Genomic DNA, 21,894 nt, shown 5'->3' with positions numbered 1-21,894 from the left:
AAGTGTTTTCCGCCAACTGGGATTTAAGTAGTCCTTTAACTGTAGACTCTATCCTCTTCTTGGCTTTCACTCATTAATGATTTGCCTAGTAAGTCAGCAGATGAGCAGACAGCTTTATGGGTGGACTGTTAGCTTATCAGAAGTTAGTCTCATGACGAATGTTCTAGTCCTTGCATTATCCATGTAAAAGGAGAACCGTGGTTTATGACTGTTCGGATTTTTCGTTATTTAGCCCTCCGAAAAGGCTCACCAGGAAGCACACAATGTCATGACTCGTGTTTTGTCCTTAATTTTATTTTAAATCATATGACCACAGGTCATAAACCTGAATTACAACAAACAAATAATGACAATATATTATTCAAATATATAATGTAAATATTATTCAAATAATATAATATAATAATAATGTAAATAATGAAAATCAAATAAGCCTACAACACCATCAAAAATGTGGCTAATCAGGCTTAAAACAGCATTGACTACATCACCCAGAATGCCTAGCGCCAGAGGAGCATGCGCACAGCGACTCCGCCGTTGCCACGGATGCTGCCACAGTACACAGAACCCATGCCACCACATGCCTTGTCCAAAGGACCCACCTATGCACAAACGCAACACAACGCGGCGCTCCACCATGGATCACCGAACCAAACCACCGCTATCACCATCGCCACCAGAAACCAGCAGAGTGCTCTGAACAATCAGCACAACGCAAATGGCTGATAATGATAGCCTAATGCTATACAGCATCTGGGTCGCTGAGCTACCGCACCCAGCGAGCCACAAGTTACTCTCAGCCAACTAACACCGACACAGTGAGGTAAACGTTCAGTGCTCAAACATATAAGTGACTTAAACATTAATACTAGAGACTGTGAGTAGTTCGCAGTTACATACCAACGGGCTGTGTGCTCCTGATGATTGTCTGTCATGAAATGATTACCAGGTGCCATAATTTAAGTCTCTAGTGAAGCTGCGCATGCGCACATAACGTAACATATCCGAGCATCTAAGAAACTTAAAGAAATCACTCATTCCCCATTTAATTGAACACATCAGACCCATTTGCTTCTCTTTTATCTATTTATATATATATATGATTATTTTCTCTTTTTTCTTTTCCTGAGTGAGCTAGAAGTCTCAACATTTACTCTGTATTGGAGGTATTAACTGCGTTTAAACCACCACAACCCACAAGCTGTTCCTCTCAGTGGATATTATCTTTAGATATTGATACCAGACAATACCTATCCTTAAAATTCACCATCATAACATTATCTGCAAATGACCGAATTGGGTTCAAACAAAGTCCTTGCAGCCAAGATTATAATAAATTGTTCTAAGTAGATGTTTGGTGCTAATTCCAAACATATATAACTTTGATATCTTGCGTGTGCTTTTCCCTGTGGATATATTTTTACAATGACAGAATTGGGGCCTTCTGTCTGTCTAGTCTCCTGTCTGTCTTTATTTTTGACCATAATTATATCCTCCTGATTCCTGCTTACAAGCAAAAACTAAAGCCGGAAGTACCAGTGACTCGCTCAAAACGGAAGTGGTCAGATGATGCGGATGTTACGCTACAGGATTGTTTTGCTAGCACAGACTGGAATATGTTCCGGGATTGATCCAATGCCATTGAGGAGTATACCACCTCAGTGACCGTACGTACATATCCCAACCAGAAGCCATGGATAACAGGCAACAGCCGCACCGAGCTAAAGGCTAGAGCTGCTGCTTTCAAGGAGCGGTACACTAATCCGGACGCTTATAAGAAATCCTGCTATGCCCTCAGACGAATCATCAAACAGGCAAAGCATCAATACAGGACTAAGATTGAATCCTACTACACCGGCTCTGACGCTCATCAAATGTGGCAGGGCTTGCAAACTATTACGGACTACAAAGGGAAACCCAGCTGTGAGCTGCCCAGTGACGCAAGCCTACCAGACGAGCTAAATGTCTTTTATGCTCGCTTCGAGGCAAGCAACACTGAAGCATGCATGAGAGCACCAGCTGTTCCGGACGACTGTGTGATCACACTCTCTGTAGCTGATGTGAGCGAGACCTTTAAACAGGTCAACATTCACAAGGCCACGGGGCCAGACGGATTACCAGGACATGTACTCACAGCATGCGCGGACAAACTGGCAAGTGTCTTCACTGATATGTTCAACCTCTCCCTGACCGAGTCTGTAATATCTACAGTGGGGGGGGGGAGTATTTAGTCAGCCACCAATTGTGCAAGTTCTCCCACTTAAAAAGATGAGAGAGGCCTGTAATTTTCATCATAGGTACACGTCAACTATGAAAGACAAAATGAGGAAAAAAATCCAGAAAATCACATTGTAGGATTTTTAATGAATTTATTTGCAAATTATGGTGGAAAATAAGTATTTGGTCAATAACAAAAGCTTCTCAATACTTTGTTATATACCCTTTGTTGGCATTGACACAGGTCAAACGTTTTCTGTAAGTCTTCACAAGGTTTTCACACACTGTTGCTGGTATTTTGGCCCATTCCTCCATGCAGATCTCCTCTAGAGCAGTGATGTTTTGGGGCTGTCGCTGGGCAACACGGACTTTCAACTCCCTCCAAAGATTTTCTATGGGGTTGAGATCTGGAGACTGGCTAGGCCACTCCAGGACCTTGAAATGCTTCTTATGAAGCCACTCCTTCGTTGCCCGGGCAGTGTGTTTGGGGTCAATGTCATGCTGAAAGACGGAGCCACGTTTCATCTTCAATGCCCTTGCTAATGGAAGGAGGTTTTCACTCAAAATCTCACGATACATGGCCCCATTCAGTCTTTCCTTTACACGGATCAGTCGCCCTGGTCCCTTTGCAGAAAAACAGCCCCAAAGCATGATGTTTCCACCCCCATGCTTCACAGTAGGTATGGTGTTCTTTGGATGCAACTCAGCATTCTTTGTCCTCCAAACATGACGAGTTGAGTTTTTACCAAAAAGTTATATTTTGGTTTCATCTGACCATATGACATTCTCCCAATCCTCTTCTGGATCATCCAAATGCACTCTAGCAAACTTCAGACAGGCCTGGACATGTACTGGCTTAAGCAGGGGGACACGTCTGGCACTGCAGGATTTGAGTCCCTGGCGGCGTAGTGTGTTACTGATGGTAGGCTTTGTTACTTTGGTCCCAGCTCTCTGCAGGTCATTCACTAGGTCCCCCCGTGTGGTTCTGGGATTTTGCTCACCGTTCTTGTGATCATTTTGACCCCACGGGGTGAGATCTTGCGTGGAGCCCCAGATCGAGGGAGATTATCAGTGGTCTTGTATGTCTTCCATTTCCTAATAATTGCTCCCACAGTTGATTTCTTCAAACCAAGCTGCTTACCTATTGCAGATTCAGTCTTCCCAGCCTGGTGCAGGTCTACAATTTTGTTTCTGGTGTCCTTTGACAGCTCTTTGGTCTTGGCCATAGTGGAGTTTGGAGTGTGACTGTTTGAGGTTGTGGACAGGTGTCTTTTATACTGATAACAAGTTCAAACAGGTGCCATTAATACAGGTAACGAGTGGAGGACAGAGGAGCCTCTTAAAGAAGAAGTTACAGGTCTGTGAGAGCCAGAAATCTTGCTTGTTTGTAGGTGACCAAATACTTATTTTCCACCATAATTTGCAAGAAAATTCATAAAAAATCCTACAATGTGATTTTCTGGATTTTTTTTCTCAATTTGTCTGTCATAGTTGACGTGTACCTATGATGAAAATTACAGGCCTCTCTCATCTTTTTAAGTGGGAGAACTTGCACAATTGGTGGCTGACTAAATACTTTTTTCCCCACTGTACATGTTTCAAGCAGACCACCATAGTCCCTGTGCCCAAGAAAGTGAAGGTAACCTGCCTAATGGTGTTCCTCTGTAGCTCAATTGGTAGAGCATGGCGCTTGTAACGCCAGGGTAGTGGGTTCGATCCCCGGGACCACCCATACGTAAAAATGTTGGATAAAAGCGTCTGCTAAATGGCATATTATTATATTATTATTATAAATGACTACCACCCCCAGCTTTAAAAGGCTGGTCATGGCTCACATCAACACCATCATCCCGGAAACCCTAGACCCACTCCAATTCGCATACCGCCCCAACAGATTCACAGATGACGCAATCTCAATCGCACTCCACACTGCCCTTTCCCACCTGGACATAAGAAACACCTATGTGAGAATGCTGTTCATTGACTACAGCTCAGCGTTCTACACCATAGTACCCACAAAGCTCATCACTAAGCTAAGGACCCTGGGACTAAACACCTCCCCCTTCCTGACGGGCCACCCCCAGGTGGTAAGGGTAGGCAACAACACATCTGCCACGCTGATCCTCAACATGGGGGCCCCTCAGGGGTGCGTGCTTAGTCCCCTCCTGTACTCCCTGTTCACCCACGACTGCGTGGCAAAGCACAACTCCAACACCATCATTAAGTTTGTTGACTACACAACAGTGGTAGACCTGATCACCGACAACGATGAGACAGCCTATAGGGAGGAGGTCAGAGACCTGGCAGTGTGGTGCCAGGACAACAACCTCTCCCTCAATGTGAGCAAGACAAACGAGCTGATCGTGGACTACAGGAAAAGGAGCGCTGAACATGCCCCCATTCACATCGACAGGGCTTTAGTGGAGCAGGTCGAGAGTTTCAAGTTACTTGGTGTCCACATCACCAACAAACATGGTCCAAACACACCAAGACAGTCATGAAGAGGGCATGACAACACCTTTTCCCCTTCAGGAGACTGAAAAGATTTGGCATGGGTCCCCAGATCCTAAAAAAGTTATACAGCTGCACCATCGAGAGCATCCTGACCGGTTGCATCACCGCCTGGTATAGCAACTGCTCAGCCGTAACCGTAAGGAGCTACAGAGGGTAGTGCGTATGGCCCAGTACATCATTGGGGTCAAGCTTCCTGCCATCCAGGACCTATATACTAGACGGTGTCAGAGGAAGGCCCAAAACATTTCACAAAGACTCCAGTCACCCAAATCATAGACCTTTGTTTTTATACTGCCTCTACTCGCTGTTTAGTATCTATGCATAGTCACTTTACCCCTACCTACATGTACAAATTACCTCGACTAACCTGTACCCCCGCACATTCACTCTGTACCTGTACCCCCTGTATATAGCCTCGTTATTTTTTAATATTTAAACTTTAGTTTATGTAGTAAATATTTTCTTAACTCTATTTCTTTAACTGCATTGTTGGTTAATGGCTTGTAAGGAAGCACTACACGGTAAGGTCTACACCTGTTGTATTTGGCGCATATGACAAATAACTTTATTTTATTCAAGTAGTATTTTACTGGGTGACTTTCACTTTTACTTGAGTCATTTCCTATTAAGGTATCTTTACTTTTACTCAAGTATAACAATTGGGTACCAATCCCCTGTCCCTTCTTCTCCTCCTCCTCCAGTGAAGAAGAAGAGAGTTCCTCTGTCGCTGTCCTCTTCGTCTTGGCTTGAGAAAGAGGGACCCTTGATGGCCTCTCGAGGGACCAGAGAGTTCTATTTCTGGTGCACGAAATAGCCTGCTGCCTCCCACCACTGCTGTCTATTCATTATTGTGTAGCACTGCTGCTGTGATCAGATATGAACAAAACAGATATCCAGTGTTCTTCTGACCTTGCCTCTGCTTCCTACTTCATCCTTAATGTTTCAGCGCTGTAAGGAGCACAATTCCATTTACAGTCCATGACATGTTGCGTTAATTGATAGGCTATAGCCAAAGATTTGAGGAAATGTGGTAATGGAATAACACAGCAATGCAGGTGAAAATTGTGGGGTTTTGGACAAAGGTGACATGTGAATAGGAGTGCGGTGGTGCTGGAGTTGGAGGAAGGGTGGGGGAGGAGGAGAAGACGCTTAGCAGAGGCGTGAATCTGTGTGCAGGCATAAATATTGAACAGGTGGCTTGTGCGGCAGACGGAACGGCATGGCGCTACGATGATGGAGCCGTCTCTCATGAGTGGCGACACCTCTCCTCGCTCCGAGGGGTAATTCTATTTCTCTGGACGTCAGTCAGACTTAATGGATGCTAATTCCCAATGCTAGTCCCTCACTGCTTATCAAATTCACCCTTCATATTCTACAGTCCTTTCTCTCCGGTGTGTTTGTCCAATGGTTGCTCTTGGGTGTCCATTTCTGTTATATAACATCATATGATTGTGTAGCAAATCTCATTCCAGCAGGCAAGGTTCGCCATCTCCACAAATATGTTTTCCTTGGGATTCCTTTGATTTTATAACAGGCCAAATGCATAGACCTAGATGTGCTCAACACCTGAGATAGATATGTTCCCTGTGGAGGTGTTGTTGCACACAACAAGGTTCTAGACTGTGGACAATATTTTAATTACTATCTGTATACATTGAGAAGTAGCCTATAACATCACAGATCACTTGAATGTACAATGCCTTTTTAAGTAAAAGCGCACATTCTGCATACATGCACAAGTGTTACAGTATTAGAAAAAATGTCTAATGACACTCCATTGGAAAACTTGACTGAAAAAGCCCTTGAGATGGTACGCAATGACATCATACCCATCGTGATATGAGATGACCCTGCCATTCTACTAATAGCTTGGGGCCTCATCTCCCCCAAACGCTCTCGCCTACTTTCTTTTAGGGCTATAACTTTCCCAGTGTCTGTAGCTTCATAGAACTTCCTGCACTGTGACGGGGTGTGTGACTTTGAAGGCAAGACCTTGGGGCACCGCCAACAGAACACAGCTCTTTAAGTGTTTGATTTATAATGAGGGCCTCCAGCTTCGATAACTCAGAGAGCAGCCATCACCTCATTGAGAAAAGAGAGAAGAAGAGAAGTGGGGGGGGTCATGGATGGGGTGAAGAGAGAGGTTAGAGGGTGGCACAGGGTTGATGGTTAGGATCACGGTGGGATCCATGTTTACATTGAGTGGTAGAGAATTGTGTACACAGGGGCTACTCACACAATCTCTCAAAATAATAATCATTAACAGTTCAAGAGAACCGAAAGTGTTTACTGTAACAGTACAGTACTTATTTTATGCCAGGAAAATATTGCTTTCAATGTAATTCAGTAAAGCTAGCTACTATTGTCTGAACTGTTCTCTCCTTTCATTTATCTCCTTGCCAGCTCCCACAATCTTTTGAGGGAGACAAGGTTTTCAGGTGCAGGGCCTCGATTGTCTCTGGTCTGCCGTTTGTCTTCATTTTCCTCACCTTCACTGTTCCATGGTGGAGGTTAGGAAATTGAGTTTTGAGGCAAGGTATTCTCTTAACACACTGGGTAACACGCACACTCACACAGTTTAATTTCATAATGTTTTTTTTACTGGAAGCTGGTCCTCAAAATTCCTTCCAGCTACAAGATTTGCTGGGGTACAGTATTTTGTCTGACTTGCCAAAAAGTTATAAATAGTTAATAGCATCCTTCTAGCCATTTGGCATAAAGGCCAGTTTTGTAAACCGAGAGACTGGGATGTTGTCAATCAGGCACTGTCATTCAGGTTATTACTACAGTGCCTTCAGAAAGTATTCATACCCCTAAACTTATTCCACAAAAATTGATTAAATATATATTTTTTCCTCACCCCTCTACACACAATACCCCATAATGACAAAGTGAAAACATGTTTTTGCACAGTTATTAAAAATGAAATATATAAATATCAAATTTACATAAGTATTCACACCCCTGAGTCAATACTTTGTAGAAGCACCTTTGGCAGTGATTACAGCTGTGAGTCTTTCTGGGTACGTCTCTAAGATCTTTCCACACATACATTGTGCAATATTTGCCCATTATTCTTTGCAAAATTCTTCAAACTCTGTCAAATTGGTTGTTGATCATTGCTAGACAACTATTTTCAGATCTTGCCACAGATTTTCAAACAGATTTAAGTCAAAACTGTAACTCAGCCACTCCGGAACATTCAGTGTCTTCTTGATAAGCAACTCCAGTGTATATTTGGCCTTGTGTTTTAGGTTATTGTCCTGCTGAAAGGTGAATTCATCTCCCAGTGTCTGGTAGAAAGCATATTGAACCAGGTTTTTCTCTAGGATTTTGCCTTTTCTTAGCGCCATTACGTTTCTATTTTATCCTGAAAAATTCCCCAGTGCTTAACGATTAGAATCATACCCATAACATGATGCAGCCACCACTATGCTTGAAAATATGTATTGCTTTGCCACATTTTTTGCAGTATTACTTTAGTGCCTTGCAAACAGGATGCATGTTTTGTAATATTTGTATTATCTACAGGATTCCCTTTTTTCACTCTGTCAATTAGGTTAGTATTGTGGAGTAACTACAATGTTGTTGATCCTTCCTCAGTTTTCTCCTATCACAGCCATTAAACTACGCAATTGTTTTAACGTCACCATCCTCGGTTTCTTTCCTTAGGAAGGAAGCCTGTATCCTTGTAGTGACTGGGTGTATTGATACACCATCCAAAGTGTAATTAATAATTTCACCATGCTCAAAGGGATACTCAATGTTTGCTTTTTGTATTTACAAATAGGTGCCCTTCTTCCCGAGGCATTGGAAAACCTCCCTGGTCTTTGTGGTTTAATCTGTGTTTGCAAATCACTGCTCGACTGAGGGACTTTACGGATAATTGTATGTGTGGGGTACAAAGATGAGATCATTCAAAAATCATGTTGAACACTATTATTGCACACAAAGTCCAGGCAACTTATTATGTGATTTGTTAACCACATTTTTACTCCTTAACTTATTTAGACTTGCCATAAAAAAAAAGGGTGGAAAAATTATTGACAAGACATTTCAGCTTTTCATTTATCATTAATTTGTTAAAAATTCAAAAAACTTCCACTTTGACATTATAGGGTATTGTGTGTAGGCCTGCGACAAAACATCTACATTTAATCAATTTTAAATTCAGGCTGTAACACGACAAAATGTGGAAAAAGTCAAGGGTGTGAATACTTTCTGATGGCATATGCTGGAATTCTCATAGAATGCATGTAGTGATACTGCCACCTGCTGGTGATTTCACCACCCATGCGTTTGGTTTGTTCTGTACTACATTGAATCAGCAAGGGATATTTAGATAATTAGGTGAAAGACTAACATACACTGAACAAAAATATAAACGCAACATGCAACAATTTCAAAGATTTTACTGAGTTACAGTTCATATAAGGAAATCAGTCACTTGAAATAAATTCAATAGGCCCTAATCTATGGATTTCACATGACTGGAAATACAGATATGCATCTGTTGGTCACAGATGCCTTTAAAAAAAAAATCTGCATCTGGTGTGACCACCATTTGCCCTTATGCAGCGCGACACATCTCCTTCACATAGAGTTGATCAGGCTGTTGATTGTCGCCTGTGGAATGTTGTCCCATGCCTCTTCAATGGCTGTGCGAAGTTACTTGATATTGGCGGGAACTGGAACATGTTGTCGTACACGTTGATGCAGAGCATCCCAAACATGCTCAATGGGTGACATGTCTGGTGAGTATGCAGGCCATGGAAGAACTGGGACATTTTCAGCTTCCAGGAATTGTGTACAGATCCTTGCGACATGGGGCCGTGCATTATCATGCTGAAACATCAGGTGATGGCGGCGGATGAATGACAAGACAATGGGCCTCAGGATCAATTCACGGTATCTCTGAGCATTCAAATTGCCATCGATAAAATGCAATTGTGTTCGTTGTCCGTAGCTTATGCCTGCCCATACCATAACTCCACCGCCAACATGGGGCACTCTGTTCACAACGTTGACATCAGCAAACCACTCACCCACATGATGCCATACTACCATCTGCCCGGTACAGTTGAAACCGGCATTCATCCGTGAAGAACACACTTCTCCAGCGTGCCAGTGGCCATCGAAGGTGAGCATTTGCCCACTGAAGTAGGTTACGACACCGAACTGCAGTCAGGTCAAGACCCTGATGAGGACGACGAGCACGCATATGAGCTTCTCTGAGATGGTTTCTCAACGTTTGTGCAGAAATTCTTCGGTTGTGCAAACCCACAATTTCATCAGCTGTCCGGGTGGCTGGTCAAAGATGATCCCACAGGTGAAGAAGCCGGATGTGGAGGTCTTGGGCTGGCGTGGTTACACGTGGTCTGTGGTTGAGGCCATTCAGACGTACTGCCAAATTCTCTAAAACAACGGAGGCGGCTTATGGTAGAAAAATGAACATTCAATTATATGGCAACAGCTCAGGTGGACATTCCTACATTCAGCATGCCATTTGTGCGCTCCCTCAAAACTTGAGACATCTGTGGCATTGTGTTGTGTGACAAAACTGCACATTTTAAAGTGGCCTTTTATTTTCCCCAGCACAAGTTGCACCTGTGTCATGATCATGCTGTTTAATCAGCTTGATATGCCACACCTGTCAAATGGATGGATTATATTGGCATCGAAGAAATGCTCACCCACAGGGACGTAAACACATTTCTGCACAACATTTTAGAGAAATAAGCTTTTTGTGCGTATGAAAAAATTCAGGGACCTTTACATGTGTAGTTAATTATACACACAAACTACACTGTTTATATAGCATTCTGCATTCTGCCATTTTACAACTCAAGTAATCACAGATTAAGAAGTTTGTAGGGTTTATTTTAGTTGCACTCAAACTCAAAATACTGTTGTACAGTATTAACAGAATGGCACAGGTGTTGATACATTCTGTTTGCAATAGTATTCAAATCATTAAGGATCATGACTATGGGTGTAATCCAAACCTGGGAATCATGTGTGAAACTCAGACCTCATCAAATCCTACATTGATATCAATGAGAGTTTGCATCCAATTCTGAGTTAGACATGCTTGGATCTCAAATTAGGATTCAGGTCCTATATCAGAAGATTCATAGAAAAAGGTAAGTTGTCACGTCACATTCTGTACTGTCCCAGTAAACATAACCAAATAAAACTGGCCCATTTCTGAAATTCCTTTACATTATTCTCAGTAACACATAAAAATACTTCTAAACCAGTGGAATGATATGAATGAAGCACACAGAGGTTCAATCCATCCTTGTGATTGCACCCGTAATGTACTGTGTCCAACCTGTTAACACCATGCCAATTCTTGCCAAACCATTTTCTTTGTTTGTCCAACATTTTAGAGGTTAACACAGTGTTGGACAGTGCTGTTAGAAAACAAACCAGTCATTGTTTGGACACACCAGTTTCAGTAAGTCAAACAGTGCATGGATAAAACTGCAATACAATCTCTCCCATTATTACAGTTTGTACACTTACATGTACATTTTAGTAATTTAGCAGACACTCTTATCCAGAGCGACTTACAGTTAGTGAGTGCATACATTTTTCATACTGGCCCCCCGTGGGAAACAAACCCACAATCCTGGCATTGCAAGCGCCGTGCTCTACCAACTGAGCTACAGGAGGCCCATTGTTGTCCACTTCACGTGGACAATATATTAAAAATTGAGTTTTTGATGCCAGCCAAATAGAGGGGTGTCTGATTTGGAGTTGGGCCAATTGTGCAGCTGTGGTAATTCTTCACCACAATCATGATTACACTTTAATTGTTAAAGGCAAATGGCTTGTGTTTCTAGGATGGTAAAGCTATAGACAGTGCAAATAATTAAAGAAAAGTACAATTCACTTTCAATACGGTGAAAAAACCTAAATGGTGCCGCATTGGATTCCCCAGGTAGTGGTGCACTATGGGGGAAATCGCCGTTGTCACTCAAATGTCACAACAAATTCAAAATCATGGTGAGATAGTGTTCTGCACAATAAAGCTAAAGTCTCCAAAGTAGGCACATCAGCAAATCCACATTGAAAGGGTGCGGTGAGAGGGACTCCTTTTTCAGTGCGGGAAGACAAAAACCCATTTGCTAGTGCACACAAAGAAATGATAGTTACACACATTGGTCAATCTCTAGAAGCCTTATAAACCTAGAGTATACTGTAGTCTCCAAACCGTTGAGTTCCTCATTATTCTTAGCCCAGTGTCTTTACAATCTACCATTTCACTAAAATTAAATGAAAACATGTCCAAGTCCAGTGAGCAGGGTTACATTATTTTCTTGAAAAATGTCCAACGATTGTGCTAAAACAGAAGTAAAGGCGAGATTGAAGAGTTGGAGTCCAAGTTGAACGCCATACTTATTGGCATTGCCATTTAGTCAATAGATGTAGGGTTTATCCATGTGCTCTTGTAATCAGTTGGTCTTAAGCGTAAAATTAACAACTCACGACTTCTGCATGGAGTTACTCACTATGACATATTGCTCCTAAACTTTGAAAAAAAAGATAAGAAAAGTAATATGCTGGCCTCCCGAGTGGTGCAGCGGTCTACGGGACTGCTTCGCAGTGCTTGAGGCATCACTACAGACCCGGGTTCGATCCCAGGCTGTGTCACATTCCGGCCAAGACCAGGAGTCCCATAGCGCAGTGCACAATTGGCCCAGCGTCGTCCGGGTTAGGGGAGGGTTTGGCCGGGGGGCTTTACTTGGCTCATCGAGCGACACCTTGTGGCGGGCCGGGCGCCAGCAGGCTGACTTCGGTCGTCAGTTGAATGGTGTTTCCTCCAATACATTGGTGCAACTGGCTTCCGGGTTAAGCGGGCGAGTGTTAAGAAGCGCGGTTTGGCGGGTCATGTTTCGGAGGACGCATGACTCGACCATCGCCTCTCCCGAGCCCGTTGGGGAGTTGCAGCGATGTGACAAGATCGTAATTGGATTGCAATTGGACATCACGAAATTGGGGAGAAAAAGGGGGTAAAATACAAAATAGTAATATGCTGTGGGGTTTAGATTTGTACATAGGGGAGTAACTAATTATAAAAATTGCAGGTAGCAAACTTTCAAGGTATATAAAACAATACAAATAACTATGTTTGTCGCACAAGCTGGTTTAAAATAAATAAAAGTGTAGTAATACGTGTCCATGATGACTCACTTGTTAATTGGAAATGAGGATAAACAAAATAGCAATGATAGCGCTTGCATTTCTCCAATACAAGCACAATGCATGTATACTTTGTACAGACAAGTTGCTACATGATATGATATACTCCAATCAAGAGTTTCTCTACATGTTTCATACCAGGGAACCGGCAAGCTAAGATCCTTGCTAACGGACAATCTTTGTCAGCTAACTACTAGATTAACAATTTATTTGCCCGTTTTATTTTCTAGTGATTGAGGCACTGATAGAAGTAGTACTAGTTGTTGCTTTTATCGTATTTGTTCCTATATGCTTTCAGTTAATTTTAACTGTGAAGACACTGTAACCCTCTCACAAATACAAATCCAATCACTCACACCAAACTAGATCTGCAAATTGCACTTGATTCAAAGATGCACTAGGTGACATGATTCCAAGAAAATTTTGTCAGTCCAACTAAGGCTCAATCATTAACATACAAGAGAAGATTGTCAAATCAAAAAATTGGCCCACCAGTCAATGAGGACAAACACATAACGTTGATGGGGTTAGGTGTAGCATCAAACATTCCCAATGAACCAATATTTGACACAGCGAATGGGTCAGAGAAAATCTGGCATGTCCACAGCTTTATCTGACCTGTATGTACATACAGTGAGGGAAAAAAGTATTTGATCCCCTGCTGATTTTGTATGTTTGCCCATTGACAAAGAAATGATCAGTCTATAATTTTAATGGTAGGTTTATTTGAACAGTGAGAGACAGAATAACAACAAAAAAATCCAGAAAAATGCATGTTAAAAATGTTATAAATTGATTTGCATTATAATGAGGGAAATAAGTATTAGACCCCCTCTCAATCAGAAAGATTTCTGGCTCCCAGTTGTCTTTTATACAGGTAACAAGCTGAGATTAGGAGCACCTAATCTCAGTTTGTTACCTGTATAAAAGACACCTGTCCACAAAAGCAATCAATCAATCAGATTCCAAACTCTCCACCATGGCCAAGACCAAAGAGCTCTCCAAGGATGTCAGGGACAAGATTGTAGACCTACACAAGGCTGGAATGGGCTACAAGACCATCGCCAAGCAGGTTGGTGAGAAGGTGACAACAGTTGGTGCGATTATTCGCAAATGGAAGAAACACAAAAAACTGTCAATCTCCCTCGGCCTGGGGCTCCATGCAAGATCTCACCTCGTGGAGTGGCAATGATCATGAGAACGGTGAGGAATCAGCCCAGAACTACACGGGAGGATCTTGTCAATGATCTCAAGGCAGCTGGGACCATAGTCACCAAGAAAACAATTGGTAACACACTACGCCGTGAAGGACTGAAATCCTGCAGCGCCCGCAAGGTCCCCCTGCTCAAGAAAGCACATATTCAGGCCCGTCTGAAGATTTGCCAATGAACATCTGAATGATTCAGAGGAGAACTGGATGAAAGTGTTGTGGTCAGATGAGACCAAAATCGAGTTCTTTGGCATCAACTCAACTCGCCGTGTTTGGAGGAGGAGGAATGCTGCCTATGACCCCAAGAACACCATCCCCACCGTCAAACATGGAGGTGGAAACATTATGCTTTGGGGGTGTTTTTCTGCTAAGGGGAAAGGACAACTTCACTGCATCAAAGGGACGATGGACGGGGCCATGTACCGTCAAATCTTGGGTGAAAACCTCCCCTCAGCCAGGGCATTGAAAATGGGTCATGGATGGGTATTCCAGCATGACAATGACCCAAAACACACGGCCAAGGCAACAAAGGAGTGGCTCAAGAAGAAGCACATTAAGGTCCTGGAGTGGCCTAGCCAGTCTCCAGACCTTAATCGCATAGAAAATCTGTGGAGGGAGCTGAAGGTTCGAGTTGCCAAACGTCAGCCTCGAAACCTTAATGACTTGGAGAAGATCTGCAAAGAGGAGTGGGACAAAATCCCTCCTGAGATGTGTGCAAACCTGGTGGCCAACTACAAGAAACGTCTGACCTCTGATTGCCAACAAGGGTTTTGCCACCAAGTACTAAGTCATGTTTTGCAGAGGGGTCAAATACTTATTTCCCTCATTAAAATGCAAATCAACATTTTTTACATGCGTTTTTCTGGATTTTTGTATTGTTATTCTGTCTCTCACTGTTCAAATAAACCTACCATTAAAATTATAGACTGATCATGTCTTTGTCAGTGGGCAAACATACAAAATCAGCAGGGGATCAAATACTTTTTTCCTTCACTGTAGAAACATTGGCAGACATGCCCATGTTAATGACACATACACTCAGAGCAAGCAGACACAGAAGTATGTGTAGTAGTAAATCAATTTCCCTTTTGGGTGAGGCAATGGGCTGGTGGACTAACGCTAGGATTTGATTCTGGTTCCCCTGGCGATGGGGACTATCTCTCCTCAATCTCCGGTGTAGTGATATCTAGCGGTGGTGTTTCCTCAGATGGGGTGTCCATATCCATTATGGGGTTGACAAAGCACTCGTATTCAGAGTCCTCTGTGTTCTCCTCAGCATTTTCCTCGGTGTGCGCGCTCACAAAGTCGTTCTCCCATTCCAGGGCGTTGGAGTCCTCCGAAGCGGAGGCCGGACCACTGGTCGCCTGCTTTTCGCCCGGCTGGAATGCCGCTCGGAGTATATCCTCTTCTGTTTTAGACCTCTCCCACGCCGGGACCGCCCGGTTCATCCCTGATGACAAGGACAACGTGATACACTGATACATGGAGTTAAACCTCACATGGTCATTCAACTGGTGGTTTTGAGGGTTGAATTCGACAATTACTGTACTTGTTCAATGAAACTGCACAGTACAAGTAGTACAAGTTCAGGGAATGTAGTGCAAATTCATGGAACACCACCGACAAAACATCCCAAAGGAGACAATAAGTAAAGTAATTAGACAAGCCCCCACCTTCCTCGTCCTCCCACTCCAGGTCCAGTGAGGTTCCGTCATCATTGGTGGAGCGGGTCTTGGTGTTGAAGTCCCAGCTGCTCTCCGTGTTGGGAGTGATCACGTTAGTCTCAGAGGACAGCCCTGATGACACAAACAAATTACAGGTGGTGTCAAAGAGCAAGAGGTCTCATAATGATGCATGAGGATGACCTTTTATGGATACAGAAAGTCATTTATCTTAAAATAGAATGTTGGTATGCACCATTTTTGAAGAGCTGTATCAAACATGGCCTATAATATATAGGCTACGGAAAATGGTTGTGCTAAAATAGCGGACTCACTGCTGCTCCTGAAGGCTTCCGACGTGGCTTTCACATTCTGTAGGTAGACATCAAAGTCTTCACCTGAGCCATGCCTAGAACAGAATCCAACCAGTGAAGGAGAAACCGTAAACTTTACTCAATTTGACACACATAGACTATGAGGTGGTAGACATTTCTGCTTGGTTGATATACTCACTTTTTCAGATGGGCTGCGCCACCTTTGACTTCCGCCTTGCCTTTAGTCCATTGTGCAAGCTGGTGCTTTGAAAAATAGGAATACCTCAGAAAAACACTTGGTGGAAATGGTAAATAATGATCTCTTAAAAATGTGTTAGTGAAATGCATCCAATCAACTGTTAAAATTGATTAAAGGTGGCAGCTGGGCAAACACATGAAACAGAAATTGAATTCAAAGGACAAGTTAACTTTGTCAACAAAATCTCTATTTTTGATGTAAATGGCATGTTATAGAAGCGTCCAGACACTAGCGATTTCACTTGGTTTTGAGAAACTTGCCCCACCAGCAAAATACTTCCTCATGCCCGTTCTGCAGTTGCAGGGGCACAGATAAACCATGAACAAAGGCTCCAAAAACACCCAAATACATCCTTTAAGAAACGGAAACGCTCTCAGTATAGTGTTGCAGGTCTTTAGATGTTGTACACATGAAATTGTGTCATTATAACCTTTATCCGCAACATTATATTCCATTTTGTTGGACTCGAGCGATACTTTTCCGTGTGTGAATATGCATAGGCTTTCTATCACCACAACGGGAACAAAAAAGCAAGTGCATCTTCGCACACAGAAGTGTCGCTCGAGTCCAACAAAATGGAATATAACGTTGAGGATATGACACAATTAAGTTAGGAATTACACAATTTTATGTGTACAACATCTAAAGACCTGCATTACTACAGTACACTGAGAGCGTTGCCGTTTCTAAAAGGACGTATTTGGGTGCTTTTAGAGCCTTTGTTCATGTTATCAAAAATGTAGATTTTTTAAATTGTTTTACTTGTCCTTTAACCAAGGGAAAAGCAGTGGAATGAAACATTTTTAAAAGCACAGCATCGACAAACATCAAAGGAAAGGAAGTAAATGGATATATCATTTGAGGACAAATGCCTCAGTTAAGTAAAAATGGGAAATGCAAACCCAATACCGAGTCTGGTTTTTACAGTTCAGATAGTTTGACTTTAAAAAGGACACTTGCCTGGGGGTACGATTTACAAATTCATATAGAGAGACATACCATCGGCTACATTACTTTAGATTGACAAAAGATTGACCACCAGTTTATGTGGCATTATGTACTTGAAGGGGTTATCAAGAGAAGCAGGGGTAGAGCCAAGGAAAAGGTGGGTGAGGCGGAACAAGGTAGTGAAGGGACGACAGGCGCACTTCAATAATGGCCGCCTCACCTCCTTTATCTTTCGATTGCGTGCCAGCCTGGCGGCCTCACGCTGGGCAGCATTTCTAGCCTCCTCTTCTAGCCTTAACTTCTCCTCTTGTGCTAATAACTGAGCAGAAATGACAAAACATAAAGAACATAAAGCTGAGAACAGAAAACCAAAATTGCAAAGCAAATAATGGAAAATTAAGATCGGACCAAATTAAAATATAAGCCTGCTATGAGCACTTAGGCTAAGCATCAACTTAACTAGCTATCTAGCTACATGAAAGGCACTGCAAAGCTTATAAATGAGAATTTGGGAAGTGTAATGATTCTGTTGAATTAAACCTTCCATCATCAATAAGCAAAAATAAAACAAGGTTCTATGTAAAACTACATCTGCATGTATCCTGCCCTTTCAGAGGCTCTGTCTATATGCCTTACATAGCCGGAGATGAAACTGTTTGCTTGCCTACCTCTGCTTGCAGCTTCTCGTCTATCAAGGTCTGCTGATCGGAAATTGCAGCATAACGGTGCTCTTTGAGGTGGATGATCTCATCTTCGCTGATAGGCCTGGTATCAAAATTAAACAAAGATTACCTCAAGCTCACCTTGACTCACCAAGCCCTGATTAACATTATTCTTCTGAAATGCATTTGCCAGTCCCCTGAAACAAAGTTTCAAAAACATACCTGGGACAGCTTTGTGGGCTCTCTGCCTGAAATTAGAATAAGACAACTTCAAACCAAAAGTGGGCAAAGATAAATGCACAATATGCCAACATTCATTGTGTCTTCTGTGCATCTTCAGACAATAATCACCCTTTGGGATTGTTTCAATCAAACAAATATGGTCTACATGTTCACACTTACCTCATCACTTTCAACAAGGTTTTCAAACTGTGGAGAAAGAACTGCAATGTCAGTATTAGCTAGTTACATCACCTTTCTTTTTTTTCAACCAAGTGATGCCTGATGAAACATGCCATCTTCCAGAAAAATGTAAGTACCATACCTCTATTGTGTAATGTTCCCCAGCAGTACTGCTTCTAAAGTATTTTGACCTGCATGGACAGAAATGTGACAATATTGTCATCCATTTAGGCTGCTTTTGGTCACTGTGACTTTACATGATTGTCATAGCTAGTTCTTTCAACATAATATATACTGCCAGACATCAAAACTAACATTAAAGCCTAACTGATATCAATAACATCAAGCCTACAGTTTAAATCTGTGTACGCAACTAATAAACTTTGATTTGTCAACTCAGAATGTGATTTTTCCTCTAAGGAAGCATGTAATGGGTCTTCCGCCTACACAAATGTTTAAGATTTGTTTAAATTAGAATTCAATAAAGCATAATCAAATATTAAAAGGAAATACATCATGCACTCCCAAAAATGCTGCGTGTCCATATGGCAAGACCCATGTGAAGGGTAGGGTGGGGAACGCTTCAGCAAAGACAGTACAGTCACAGATAGAACAATGAGACAGATATTTCACCGGATGTACTGTATAAATGTGAAGCATCCCTTGGCGTTTCCACTCACTACCAAATATGGTGGTGAGAGGAAGCCCCGCGGCGGGCAGTGGGAGAAGATGGAACGAGATGGATTTTGGCCGACATTCTGCAAATGTTCATCATTAAACATTTGAGCTCAAAACAGTTTAATTATCCAAAAACTAAAATCTGTTAAGAACAGAGTGGACTAAGTTTTGTAGACTTTACTCTTGGCGTTGTTTAGGAGTGCAAGGGCGAATTTAGTTATGGCACAGGCGCACTGCACAGGCGTTCCCTAACGGAAATATGCAAATATGCTAGAACTCACCAATAGGATCTCGCTAGCTCGTGCTTGGCTCTGCCCCCCTCCTTGCTTGTTCTGCCCACTATGACTCATTTGTTCACATTGTAACCGACAGGCTGTGGTCTATCTTGGGTTAGTTATAAACATCTTTAGTACAGTATGTAGATACTAGGTTTAGAAACTATGTGGCTTCAGCTTGCTGATGCTGAAAAATCTAACTAGCTAGCAGAGAAAGGTACTTGACAAGCAACTGTGTCACGTATAAACCCTTTAGCACCGTGGAGGTTTTGACGCTGCATTGATGTATTGTATGACAGCCGACCCACTGTATACTTGTGTCTAGCTAGCTAGCTAACCTAGGCTGGTCAACGCTAGTTAAAAGGGCGTATCACTTACCCGCCTCCTCGTTTTATCCTGTTTGCTTCTCTTCTGAAGATCCCAGAACAATAAGCCCAACAGTTCCCCATCGCATTCTGTCAAAATGTACCTTCGTTGGGTTGGGTGCCAACTTGCTGGATATTTTGATAAATTAGCTGGATAGCTAGCACAGGTGTTTCATTCCTTACTAAGACCTTCGACCGTCGCCGCGGACATTAGCTAGCTCTTACAATTAAAGGGTGACATGACACCCAATGCACAACAGCTCATCATGATACATTCTATATTTCTATGTACAGAAGCTTGTTGAACATCAATATTAATCAGAAAAATGTAGCTAGCAACAGTCGTGGTTTTTTGAAGTCTCATTCAATACTTCCTCTTCCTAGTTCTAGGCACGTGACTCATGTTTAGCTACGGAATCTAACCTGGTTCAAACGAAATGAGGACGCTTTAAAAGCAAAAACAGTGTTTTGAGACAGCAAGAAACTACTAGGCCCACCATTATTTTTGTCAAATCAACAACTTTTGGAGTGCTTTTTCCTCATCCTCTGTAGTTTTTACGTAGGACTGGCATAATTGAAAACACAGTCAGCATATTATATGTTGTACAACATTACAGTAGCCCACATCTATTTTAAAACATTGTTTTCTCCATTGACACATTGTTCCCTTGGTGCAAATAATGTTTTACCAGATGCTAATTTCAACACTCAATGACAAACATATGTACACGGTAAACATAAAAAATTGACATATTTAAAAGTATAGAGTGATAGTGGACTTTGAAGTTGCCGCTCAAGGATAATTTTGGGGGTAAGCCTACCTGTGACCTTCCAAATCTCATACATGAGAAGCCTGGGCTTCTGAGTTCTGAGACTAGTGCATATGCTGCATTCATAGCCAAGTGGAGGGAAGGTGGTAATACCAGTCGTAAATAATGTTTTGTTGTTGTTATTGTGGTAATTTCCTTAGTAGGTTACATCAGAGGTCAACATTTGGGAACTCCGGGATGTAGGCCTAATGGTGCTTTTAAGACAACTGGGCAGTGTTGCAGTACTCGAGTCCGGTCTCGAGACCACATTGAGTGTCTCGGTGTAGGATAAATGTTTACACCATCTCAGACAATGAGGCCTCTTAATTTCTTCCCGAGACCAGCACAGTAAAAACACGGATAATTATCATCTCCCATTCAGTCAGCAGATAAAACCGCTTCAACAGTCCAAATAGCCACACTCCTTTCATGTCACCTTAATATCTTATCACCTATTGAAACCTGGGCTTCCTACTTTACTCGTAACATTACTGTCCTTTACTTTTGTTGAAAAATATCCTCAAACTTTACTATGCTCTTCAGAATTTCCTTGATTCGCAAGTACGGAAGAGTGGGGGAAATTGTTTGAAAGTTGCACACCACTCACTATTAGTAAGGGGAGACCGAGGGAAGTTGTAACATATTTTGTCTTATCTATTATAGACCTGTTTGGGTTAGTGCTAATTTGTAGAGTGGCACTCTATTTGCCATCAGCATGGATTTTTTCACCATTCTGAATGTCTAAAGAATCTTCTTCTTCTTCTTCTTCTTCTTCTTCTTCTGTGGAGTTTAACGGCAGATGGCATCCAATTTGTTGAATTACCGCCCCCAACTGAACTATAGTATAAATCCATTACACTTTGTGATACAAAATGGTTAAAGGGGAAACAGGAAAAATAAAATAAACAAAAATGTGTTATTACCCTACCAACTAACCCTACCCTCATTAAAAACCCACAACCCATTCCACTACTTTGACCCTATCTGTCCTGCACCATGCCAACGGCCTGGGAGGATTGGACACCACCACTCAACTCACCCTGTAACTCTTCTGAAATCAAATCTTGTATACCCAAATACTTCTCTGCAGCTGCCACCACAACATCTATTTTCTGTGATTTACGTTCTTTTTCTGTGGTACAGTTGATAACCATTGCTATGAACGCTAAGAAACCAACTTTACTGATACATATACAGTGGGGAGAACAAGTATTTGATACACTGCCGATTTTGCAGGTTTTCCTACTTACAAAGCATGTAGAGGTCTGTAATTCTTATCATAGGTACATTAAGTAATTAATTTGCATTTTATTGCATGACATAAGTATTTGATACATCAGAAAAGCAGAACTTAATATTTGGTACAGAAACC

The 21,894-nt window shown here is 42.1% G+C and overlaps 1 protein-coding gene across 4 annotated transcripts; it reads right to left on the bottom strand.

The window, feature by feature from the left end:
• Positions 1 to 15,102: 15,102 nt before the first annotated feature.
• LOC121537003 (AP-1 complex-associated regulatory protein-like) lies at positions 15,103 to 20,089 on the bottom strand. Of its 4 annotated transcripts, none has more exons than XM_041844718.2 (10): positions 19,727 to 20,089; positions 18,538 to 18,586; positions 18,396 to 18,422; positions 18,216 to 18,241; positions 18,000 to 18,096; positions 17,552 to 17,650; positions 16,324 to 16,388; positions 16,146 to 16,219; positions 15,823 to 15,945; positions 15,103 to 15,599 (listed from the first exon to the last, which is right to left on the bottom strand). In XM_041844718.2, the coding sequence occupies exons 1-10, from the start codon at positions 19,795 to 19,797 to the stop codon at positions 15,304 to 15,306; spliced, it is 927 nt and encodes a 308-aa protein (XP_041700652.1). In that variant the 5' UTR covers positions 19,798 to 20,089; the 3' UTR covers positions 15,103 to 15,303. The 4 variants fall into 4 exon arrangements, with proteins under 4 accessions (XP_041700652.1, XP_041700661.1, XP_041700670.1 ...); XM_041844727.2 differs by having other exon boundaries at positions 16,324 to 16,382; XM_041844736.2 differs by lacking the exon at positions 17,552 to 17,650.
• Positions 20,090 to 21,894: the final 1,805 nt, after the last annotated feature.

Source organism: Coregonus clupeaformis, chromosome 2, assembly GCF_020615455.1.
Source record: "Coregonus clupeaformis isolate EN_2021a chromosome 2, ASM2061545v1, whole genome shotgun sequence".
Taxonomy (NCBI): domain Eukaryota; kingdom Metazoa; phylum Chordata; class Actinopteri; order Salmoniformes; family Salmonidae; genus Coregonus; species Coregonus clupeaformis.
This window is presented reverse-complemented; position numbering and strand designations above follow the sequence as displayed.

What these genes read in the sequence shown, in the direction of transcription:
- LOC121537003 (XM_041844718.2), bottom strand. Translation starts at nt 19,797, where the DNA reads ATGGGGAACTGTTGGGCTTATTGTTCTGGGATCTTCAGAAGAGAAGCA. An exon ending in AGCCCACAAAGCTGTCCCAG is followed by an intron (nt 18,097 to 18,215) that starts GTATGTTTTTGA and finishes TTTTGATACCAG; the next exon opens with GCCTATCAGCGAAGATGAGA. An exon ending in GGAGTGGGAGGACGAGGAAG is followed by an intron (nt 15,600 to 15,822) that starts GTGGGGGCTTGT and finishes CCTTGTCATCAG; the next exon opens with GGATGAACCGGGCGGTCCCG.